Source organism: Musa acuminata, chromosome BXJ3-10 (genome assembly GCF_036884655.1).
Source record: "Musa acuminata AAA Group cultivar baxijiao chromosome BXJ3-10, Cavendish_Baxijiao_AAA, whole genome shotgun sequence".
NCBI classification, from domain to species: domain Eukaryota; kingdom Viridiplantae; phylum Streptophyta; class Magnoliopsida; order Zingiberales; family Musaceae; genus Musa; species Musa acuminata.
Genome location: NC_088358.1, coordinates 32,036,635 through 32,047,814, shown reverse-complemented (window position 1 = coordinate 32,047,814; position 11,180 = coordinate 32,036,635). Strand labels below are relative to the sequence as shown.

At 43.6% G+C, this 11,180-nt stretch overlaps 2 protein-coding genes across 2 annotated transcripts; both read left to right on the top strand.

The window, feature by feature from the left end:
• Nucleotides 1-5,818: 5,818 nt before the first annotated feature.
• Nucleotides 5,819-7,098, top strand: LOC135650612 (21 kDa protein-like). Its single transcript, XM_065170094.1, has one exon. It carries the CDS (start codon nt 6,408-6,410, stop codon nt 7,011-7,013), a length of 606 nt encoding a protein of 201 aa, XP_065026166.1. The 5' UTR covers nt 5,819-6,407; the 3' UTR covers nt 7,014-7,098.
• Nucleotides 7,099-7,662: 564 nt separating this feature from the next.
• LOC135650657 (ubiquitin-conjugating enzyme E2 variant 1D-like) lies at nt 7,663-11,025 on the top strand. Its single transcript, XM_065170155.1, has 5 exons — nt 7,663-8,032; nt 9,955-10,094; nt 10,189-10,314; nt 10,403-10,529; nt 10,621-11,025. Exons 1-5 carry the CDS (start codon nt 8,005-8,007, stop codon nt 10,677-10,679), a joined length of 480 nt encoding a protein of 159 aa, XP_065026227.1. The 5' UTR covers nt 7,663-8,004; the 3' UTR covers nt 10,680-11,025.
• The last annotated feature ends 155 nt before the right edge of the window (nt 11,026-11,180 follow it).

Sequence of the window (11,180 nt, the reverse complement as noted above, 5' to 3'; positions counted from 1 at the left end):
GAGTCATAAGACCAAATGTGTCTAAAATGCATGAATCGAAAAAACTCGACCCACATAATAAGAAACCAACCACGATAAGAGTCATAAGATCAAATATAATCGAGGTATATAATTAAAAAAAATTTGATCAACATAACAAGAAATATGCTACTATGGGAGACACAAGGCGAGATGTATCAAAGGCATGTGATTCAGGATATAGGTTGAGTAAATCCGCCATGATAAGAGACAAAAGGACAAGAACGCTCGAAGTAGGGAGGTTGAGCTCCGACCCCTCCTTTACTTGAGCTGGGTAAACCATTGCCCAACGTAACCCATCAACTTAGAGGCTCTTGAAAAGAAAAAGAGATGCTGGCACCTTTGGTAGAGACAGCCTCCCTCCACTCGAGGTAGGTCCCTCGATGATAAGATAGGCAAGCCGATAAAGGTGGGCTTTGTAGCATCCATATTTAGACTCGTTGCCTAATGTGAGTTCCCTAAGGATAAGCAAGGGAGGAGCCCACCTCAGCTCATCTCATAGCTCACCTTATGATGAGCGAAAAAAGAAGGGCAAGTCAACGACGAGGAGCTTCGTAGCATCCATGTTGTAGACTTGTTGCATGATGTAGTTCCTTTAGTGATGAGTAAAAGATGAGCCTACCTTAACACCACTTGCAATCAACCTCAGCTCTTCTCACAACCCACCTCGAAGATGAGTAGAAGAAGAGGGATAGGTCGATGACAAAGGGTTTTGTAGCATCCCTTCTATGGATCCATGGCCCAATGTGGGTCCATTAGAGACGAATAAAGGAGGAGCCTACCTTCGTACTGCTTGTAACCTACTTTAGCTCCTTTCGTAGCCTACCTCGATGGCGAGTAGAAGAAGAAGGGTAGGTTAGCATTGGACAATCGCCAGCAATACTAGCACCCCTCACCTATGGTCCTCATCCAACTATGGAGGTTGAGAAATTGGATCCCCACCTTTGCCCAAGGTGTGGCAGTTGAGAACCCTGACTAGGTCAGAGAAAAATGGACCTTCTCCACCCAAGATGGTGCTAGTCATAGGTGCCCAGCAAGTCAATCACGTGAGTGATGGCATGTGTGACTTGATACAAAATCTTTTTGCTTATTATATTTTGGCATATATCACTTTATAACTATTGCATATATGCATATATATATTGTGATGTCCATAGATTTGTGCAATGAGAATTGGATCGTTATGAGATCACGAAAATGAGATCGATTCACCTTTAAACACATATCCTAAATAATCTCGGTCATAGGTTACTCGAGAGGGACATCGTGATAATCGGACAGACTGGTGTGTTGTATACTCGTCCATATGATGGATGCAGCGGGTCTCATAGCTGCTCGTGTAGGGACACTAGGGATATAGTACAAGTGCTCATTGGAGAATGAGTTCACTGATTGATCCGCTTACGGAATGCTGGATGGTTGATGATACCTTATTGTCAGACAGTGATTCCGTAGTCCTAGTGGTATATCTAGTCCTTAGACTTGAGACACCAATGATGTCCTGTATGAGTGCTCCACTCTTTGATACCAGACTTATAGGTTTGGTTGTCCCAGATCTAGTACAACTAGTCATTGGGAGTGGTAGTCGACCTTACGAGGGCTATTGAGTGTCGATAGAGGATCATCCGCTCTCGGCGTCATCATGAGAGGAATATCCCATGTGTTCTTGCTCAGACAAATCCTTGGCCATGGTTATTCGGGTTGAGAGAGAAAGATTTCTCTAGGAGAATCCGATTAGAGCGAGACTCGAGTAGAAACCGTATGGGTCTAACAACACCATGCTCGATATACGGTCTTTGGGATATTAGATGGATGAGGGATTATATGTACACGGTAATTGAGGACAGATAGGTCCAATGAATTTAATTCCCCTGTATCGTCTAGGGACTATGACGTAGTGGCCTAGTACGTCCGTAGTCAATGAGTTAGGTGAATTATTACAGAGATAATAATTCGCTGAGTTAGAAGGAGTTATAACAGGTATGACTCACAGCTAGCTCGATATTGAGCCTAGAGGGTCACACACATATGATAGGCATTGTGATGAGTAGAGGTTCGGATATGAGATATCCGACGGAGCCCTTGTCTTATTGGATATCCAATAAGCCCCTGAATTATTAGATCCCATGAATGAGATCCAATAAGAGCCCATGAGAGATTATTAGATAGAGATCTACTAATATAAAAGGCTTGGGTTATTGGATGCAGATCCAATACCTACTAGGCGAAGATCCATTAGGGTTTGACAGGGGACCTCTATAAATAGGAGGGATTCAGAGCCTCATAGGCTAGAGTCTTTGCTTGCCTCTCCTATTCTCCTTCCCTCTCCACCTCAGAGCAGGCCAGGAGTTTTGAGGAGCATCGTCGCAGCCCTGCTGTATGGATCACCGCTAGAGAGGAGGACGCCTGACCTCCTTCACCCTCTCCTAAGGATCTGTAAGGAAATAGGGATATACGATCTCCCTATGTAACACAATCTACTCTATACGCAGTTTTTCAGTTTCGCGGATTTTGCGCACCAATCTTCGCACGACGACGAACATCTCTTTGGGTATCGAGGATTTTGTTTTCTTATTCTTCCGCTGCACATGTGATGTCGCCCCCAAAGATTTTCCCAACATATGGGTCCCTCGGTGATAAGAGGAGCAAGTTAGTGATGGACCACCGTCAAGTAGAACTAGCCCCTCTTACTTGTAGCCCTCATTAAGTCAATGAGGTTAAGAAACCTGACCCCCTCTATCGCTTGAGGTGGGTCCCTTGATGATGGGAGGAGTAAGTCATGGATAGATCATCACTAGTAATGCTCGTACCCCTCACTTATGGTCATCACCAAGCTAGGGAGGTCAAGAAACCTGACCCTCCATTTTTATTATCGTCGAACTACGGAGGTCAAAAAATCGATCCTCATCATTACCGACCTCCACACCCAAAAAAGGGTTGGGTTCACGTTAGCAAGAATTGATTTGTTATCAAGGAGGGCATGTTGGTAAGGAGTGACCCCTTATCAAGAGACGAAGATCGTCAATTCAATACGCGGGTCAGGCACCCCCTAGTACTGTCAACAATTGCCTAATGCATGAAGTTGAAGAACAATCAAGGATGTGTAAGCTTAACATATCGAATGAACTAGGTGCTACACTTCAGATCTTTCTTATAAAAGCTCCCGAAGCATACCTTGGGAGGGACAAATGATAGGAAGAATATTGTAAGCTAGTCATTGCTAGTCATAGGTATACCACTGTTGGAAAATCTTGCTAGTCATAGCCTGATCTTAAGGTTGTTAAGATTTGGGACTGCCCTGCCCATGTTAAAAGACACAACCTTGATAAGATTTCCCAACAGTCATCACTCAACAGGTGACCTCCACATAGTGTTCAAGGTAAAAAAAAGAAAAACAAAAGACACTCTCCACTTATTTACTCATGTGGACAAGGGTCTAATATAGGTAATTATGAACTGTCACTCCCTTGTCACCCACATGGATAAAAGGCTGAGGGGTGATAGTCCATCGGTAATACGAGGAGTTGATCGATGATATGGGGGCTTTACAGCATCCATGCTGTGGACTTATTGTCTGACATGGGTCCCTCAGGAATGAGTAGAGGAGACTACCTCTACATCGCCTCCATCCCACCTCGGCTTCTCTCACAGCCTATCTTACGACAAGTAAAAGAAGAGGGGTAGGTCGACGATGGGGGGAACTTTGTAGCATCCTTGTTGTGGACCCACTACACGATTTGGTTCCCTCAACGATAAGTAGAGGAGGATCCTACTTCGACATTGCCTACAACTTGCATTAGCTCCTCTCATAGCTCACATCAACAAACATAAAAAGAGGGGTAGGTCAGCTACGGGGAATTTGTAGTATTCTTGCTATGGACTCGTTGCCTGGCTCCCTTAGGGTTGAGTACATAAGAAGTCTACTACCACATCACTTGCAACCTGCCTTAACTCCTCTCGAAGCTTGCCTTGACAACAAGCAGAAGAAGAAGAGTAGGTCAATAATGGACCATTGCCTTGCACCCCTCTCATATGGTCGAGAAACCCAACCATGTCCTTTGCCTAAGATGTGGAAGTTGAGAAACCTAACCAGGTTGGATGGAGATGGGCTACCTCTAGTCAAGGTGGGTCTCTTGGTGATGGATCACCACCAAAAACACTTGCACCCCTCGTTTGCGGTCCTTACCGAGTCAGAGAAGTTGAAAAACCTGACCCTCTTCTTTGCTCAATGTAAGTCCCTTGACGATAGAAAGGGTAAGTCAATGGATTGCTACCAACAGTTCTTGCGCCTCTCTCTTATAGTCCTCACTAAATCAAGGAGCTTGGAAAACTCAACCCCCTCCTACGCCCAAGGTATGAAAGTTGAGAAACCTAACTCTCCCTTGTCACTACCGTCGAGCCACAAAGTTAGAAAATCGATCTCTTCATTGTAGACCTTCATGCCCGAAGGAGAGTCGAATTCACATTGGGAATGATTGATCTAATATTGATGAGGGTCTGCCAACAAGGAGCGACTCATTACCTAGAGACAAAGGTTATTTATTTGAAGCACAGCTCGGGTGCCCCCCAATCCCATCAGTGTCTATCTAATGTGTAGAGTTGAAGAACAATTAATAAGGTGTAGCTTAATGTGTCGAATGAGCTATACATTGCACTTCGGATCTCTATTGTGATAACCCCCGAAACACGTTTTTGGGGGGAGGGGACACAAATGATAGGGAGAGCATCGTCAGCTAGACGTCACCTAACACATGGTCTCCACATTGCGTCCAGGATGGAAGGGGAAGACAAAAGTCACCCTTCGCTTATCTACCCATATGGATAATGAGTTGTTCCCACCTTGCCGCTCACGTGGATAAAAGATCATGGGAAGATTGTTGGAGGATATTAGAGGTTGTCTCTTCGTAGAATATTTCATGAATTATTCTGTCCTTTTATGAGTAGATTTAAAAACTAATCTTCAATATTAATTTTTGACCACTCGCGTCTACACTCACCTAATATCATGTTACTAATTTGGGCATCAGAGGGATCGGATCGGGAAACCTCTCCCAACCTTGGTCTTCATGCATATGATACCTCAGGAGCTAACGTTTCCATCTCGAAGACATCTCGGACAATCCTACGTACACGAGTCTGAATCGTCTCGGACGTCATATACTTCTTTCCATAAAATGATCAATTACTTGATTTATATTAAGTAGGTTTTTTAAAATATATTTAAGAATAAAAAATATTAGTATATTTTCACCTCGGTTCCCTCAACATAGTATCACCATTTCGACATCATAACTCCTTTAGACATTATATGTCATGGAGTCTCGATAAGTATCACTAACCGAGCACATTGGGCTATCATTGTGGTTTTAACACCAAAGCACCGATAAAACAATATCAATATGTCACTATAGCAATCCTATATTATGATTATGATGAGACGTCTCTTGGTACCGTATGATTTGTCAAGATCATGTCTCGTCTCACGTCGTGATCCATTTGATATATCAGCTACAATTACATCCATTTATGAGAACAAAAGGACACACCTCTTTCCCCTTCCTCCCGAGCATGCAAAATTCTTCTGATCCCTCCACATCAGATTCTTCCCTTCAATCCCATTAAGATGAAAAAAGCCTATTAGAGATGGCATAAGAGCCTCCCCTCTTACAGAAAAGGGACAACGAATCTTTATCTCTACTTTACTACAAGTTTATTTTCTCATTTATTCAGTCTCAACTCATTAAAGTTGCACCACAATATGATACTCCTTTATTTGTCTTCCAAAGTTGGCTCCGAAGCCCCAATCTCGTGGAAGTAAGACGACGATACATTTCAAACCAGGCAAGGATAATGCCCCTCTGGTATTCCTTCTTTCTTCGTCTTTCAAGGATCGAGAAAAGCATGGAGGGCATCCCTCGAATGGGTCTATGATTGGATCGACGAAACCAACCTAACTTATTCTGCTCATTATCATGTGGATGGACGATCTATAGCTGCAGTTGATTAGGTAGGCCCATGAACAGGGCAGAAACTTTGTATCCATATCTCCTCCCTCCCTTCCAGGAACTTTGTCTCCTCCCTTTGCCGTCATTGAAGCATCTCCTTGCGTTGAACTCATTTGCATTAGGTTTCTTCTTGCAGCAGCTTTCCCCATGCATCAAGCGTGTCTTCTGATACCAGTTCCTTGTTTACGTTCTCTTGCATGTATTGGTAACACGCCATAGAAGTGGTCGGTCTACGTTGTGCGCATTCCCCGTAATCTCTGTGAGAAGCTACCGTCGCGAAGTAATAATTCCCGCACCGAATACTGGCATTTAAATCCCTCGGCCTCTTCATGATCCATCAGCCACCGCAAGCCACCAAGCGTTCTTCTACGCTGGCATCGAGACATGCTTCCGAGGACGGTCCTCATGTCGTCCTTCTTCTTCCTCCTCGCCTTCGTCACGTGCACGTCGGTACCGATGACGCCGACAAGCCCTGACGAGAACACGACGGAGTTCATCCGCGCCCGGTGCGGCGGCACCCGGTACCCGGACCTCTGCTACACGTCGCTCTCCGGCTACGCGGCCGCCGTCCAGCACAGCCCCCTGAAGCTCGCCCGCGTGGCCACCAACGTCACCCTCGCCCGCCTCCGTGCCCTATGCTCCCACGTCTCCGCCCTGCGTCGCGCCAGTGGCGCCGGACACGTGGCAGCGGCGCTGAGGGACTGCGCGGAGGAGCTGGGAGACGCGGCCGACCACGTGGGCAGGACCGCCACGGAGCTGCGGGAGCTGGAGTCCGTGGAGGAGCCGGAGGTGGCGTGGCGGGTGTCCAGCGCGCAGACGTGGATGAGCGCCGCCCTGACCTACGAAGGCACCTGCTCCGACGGCTTCCGGAACGTGGGCAGCGGCGGCACGAGTTCGGTCGAGGCCGACGTATGCCGCCGGGTTGGAAAGGTGAAGAAGTACACCAGCAACGCCCTCGCTCTCGTCAACGGCCTTGTCGACGGCCGATGATCTCCCGCCGTCCGTCGATCACTGTCACCGAAACTATCGTGTTCCAGTGTTACGTACTCTATGTATGTCATACTATTTCTAATTCTGTACGGAGTCTAATGCAATGTATTATTACGTTGAGCAATCAACATAATTAAATGCAACCTTTATATTGGTAAGTAGTGATGTACCGTCGAACCGGTGATGGAATTCCGAATCTCGATGCAGAATACACGCCGTGAACAGCATGCGCCCCTAGGAAAACCCGCTACCTTATACGGCCTTTCAATACCCAAGAAAGTACCGGCATTTGGGAAAGTGGGATCCACTTGTGATGCCACGTCCTTCACCAATCAAGATTCTGGGTCACATCGTAACCTAGAAACCGGTGTAAGAATTATGTCTTAAGCAGAACAATGTTTCTGGCACACGTATTCTCTCACTCGCCCTATTCTTTGATTGATTTCTGAACCAGAGCGACTATTTACCTTCTTGCATACCTGTTTTTCGAGAGGTGGCGAAGAGTCCTTGTGGACCCCAAAGAGGGACCACTTTCGATCCAATTGCAACTGGGGTAACCACGGGACGGGTAGGATTGGTCGAGATTTTTATTTTCTTTTGGTCTATTTATCCTCGTCGTTTCGCACGCACAACCTTCTCGCTCTCTTCTGTTCTTTACGCGGACGCTCACTTTACCTTTCGCATCGCTTCTTTTGGTTCGCTTTGTTTTCTGTCACCTGCTCTCCCAGTCCGGTGGTGGCGAATTGAGGAGGAGGAAGAGGAGGAGGAGAAGAGTCGAAGTCGTGTGGATTGCTTTCTGCTTCCCATCCCAAAGCGGCCGTGCGCCGCGGTTTTCTTGGCGAGGAAGGAGGTTCGAATCCCTGAACCCGCGGCGAGCGGTTACCCGCTAACACTTCGTTTCCACTTCCCGCAAAACCCCCTTTCTTGCCCCGTTCCCCTCATCGCGCACGCGAAATAGCTTGAGTTTTGAGGCCGCCCTCCCCGCTCGACGATGGACTCCGAGGAATCACGGGTTGTTGGTACGATCTCTGTCGCCGCCGTTGCTTTCTTATTTGTCCTCACCTTTATTGGCAAGTTCTGCTTGTTTTGCTTGATTTCTTGGGTTCTTGGGGTTGGATTTTGTGGAATTGTATGTTTCGACATGGTTGGTAATATTGGGTTGGGGTTTTCTGAATTTTCAAGGGGGGTTTGATGCTTAACTCGAGATACTCGCGGACTTCTTGCTGATTGCTAGTTAAAAGATCATTTTGATGAGCTAACGGATGTTTGAGTTCAAGTTTTAGACATGGTTGGTTAGATGGCTCTACCTATAGGGGCGCTGAAAGTAGAATTCGCTAATCAAGAACCAATGAAATGAATGTAAGAGCCTTGTTCATGTGAAATTTTGAAAGAAGAAATTCAAAAGGCTAGCTTTCATATTAAAGTTGTGAGAAGAAGATGTTCTATTGTGTCTGGCATGAAAAGAATGAATGAAGTGGGTATGTACAAGAGACTCTGTTAATAAAAAAGGTGAAAAGAGGAGCTTTTAAAGAGTTCTGCCTGAGAAATTTTCCATCATTGATATCAACATATCTCTTTCGTTTCTGCCTAATCCAAATATTGGACTTGTGCGCATGAGCTAAGAAGGTAAGCTGACTTTGTGGTTCGGTAGTTAACCAGGATTGAAGCCAAGTATGTAATTGTTGGTGCTAGCTTTGTGTTACCATGATAGAACAAGGATTGAAGTAAGAGGAACATGTTACTGTCGAAGAAGTAAGACGAATATGTTGTTGTCAAGGCAATTTTGTAATGGTGCTTTTACTTTTGATTATCTATTTCCTATATCTACATTAGGCTACTAGAATGCCACTGGATTTGTTGCCGGTAGTTGCATAACAGTTGCTTGTGCAATATGTTTTCTCCTCATTGCTACTATAGATAATGGAGAATCTTTTCTTCCATTTGTAATAAGCATATTGGAGAGAAAAGAAGATAATCTTGTTTTTTTCTTTTCCTATGTTAAATATAGAGGAGAGTGAAAGAGGAAAGGAATACCATCTTCACTTGTTAGTTTGGTAAATGAGTTTTAAGGGAAGTTTCAATGTGTAGTATAGAAATTTGCTGTTGTTGTTTGGTCTTTGAAAATATCTTTCTTATCATGTAAGGGCAACTAAGTAAATCATATTTGTATGCTCTCTCTCTCTCTCTCTCTCTCTCTCTCTCTCTCTCTCTCTGATTTTCTTCAAAATTTTCCAATTTTGGAGAGAATCAAATGGCCTTCAGTGATAATTGGATTCACTCCACTTCTCTATGCTACTCTCCTACTAATTGCAACTGAACAGGATAATCCACTTCTCTTCTCTCCACTTCTCTCCATCCAAATAGACCCCCAGAGTAAGGTGTGGAATTTGAAAATAGTTTTTGAGCATTTGTGACTAAATGGCCAAAATTATTAGACTAAAAAGATTAATCGTGAAGATAAAAAGGTGCAAAAGAATACCCATCTCAGAAAATATTATATTTATCATTAATTATGTCTTGGGACAAATACTAGTATGCCATTATGATATGCATCAATTTCGGACATTCCCAGAAGTTAGAGATCAAATACTAGTGCATGTCTAGTTTCTGTGCTATAAATTTCCACAAGGATATATCTCATTAACTTAGAATTAGGTCCAATGAATACCTTCAAGGCTTTTTATGTCCTCTCCTTTCATGTGTAAAGTCAGACATATCTTTTACGTTTTCTATTAGGTTGGATGAATTATATTATAATAAGTTGATGTAAATAGGAAACGCCGTTGGTTGATTAAGTACAAAATGCTTATAAGTAGTGACATCATTGTGAGCATGATCATCATGTTTGCCATTTTACATTGGTGAAAGATTGATGAAAGCCAAACTGTTGGGAGTTTAAATTTCAAATTGGAGCTAGACTTTTGTACTTGTTTCTCTGCAGTTCCAAGGAACTTCAGATTGCTGGAAGAGCTTGAAAGGGGAGAGAAGGGCATCGGTGATGGTACTGTCAGCTATGGAATGGATGATGCTGATGATATTTATATGTGTTCTTGGACTGGAACCATTATAGGTCCTCAGAATGTATGTTCTGATGTCACTGTTTATATATAATCCTGCCACATGCTTGCTATTACTGTACTAAATAGTGGAAAGATTTTGGCTTATTCTATTTCAGACTGTTCATGAAGGGCGGATATATCAGTTGAAACTGTTCTGTGACAAAGACTATCCTGACAAACCCCCTGCTGTCCGGTTTCAGACACGGATAAACATGACATGCGTCAACCAGGAAACCGGAATGGTATTTACTAGCTGTTAATTAATTATTTGTATTACTGAAAGATAACATGATGTTGATCCTATTAGTATTATTGTCCAAATATATTCAGGTTGAACCTGGCCTATTTCCGATGCTTACAAACTGGCAGAGAGAATACACCATGGAGGACATTCTACTGACCTTAAAGAAAGAGATGTCAGCTCCCCAGAACCGGAAGCTCCACCAGCCTCCAGAAGGTATACTGCTTGTCAAAATATTGCACCCAACTTACATATTGTATTATCTTCTTGTGGTTTTATAAGATTTACATGCTGGTGGACATTTTAGGAAGCGACGATCAGAGGATGGAACAGAAAGATCTAGCTCAAAGGTGTGCTATCCTTTGAGCCTTTGTGAGAGGGCGAAAAATCATCTAAGATGATGTTAATTGGCATATGAAGCATGTGAGGGGGACTGTTTGCTTCTTGTGGGAGTTTGGGTGAGGAGGTTGCCGAGTAAATAAACTATATTGTAAGTATTAGTTATGCTTTTGTGCATAACAATGCCTTGCAATTATGTAACCAATAAAAGCTTTTATTTCCTGGTCGTGGACTATGCAATATTACTTGTGTCGAACGATCCTAAAAGCTCATTTGGTACTTTACTGTTGCCTTAGATAATGTAAGCTTATTGGAGGATGAACATGTAATGAAATTGTTTTGTCCATTTGTTTATATATATTTTAAAGAGTTATATGCCCGCTATTCAAGCAACTTATGCACTTATAAACATGTTTGGTCGATATCAAGGTCATGATATCTTCTTCGCTACTTACCCTTTGATAAAAATAAAAATTATGATTTCATGTGGATGATTGAGCTGTGTTGACGTTTATGATCATGTGTTTT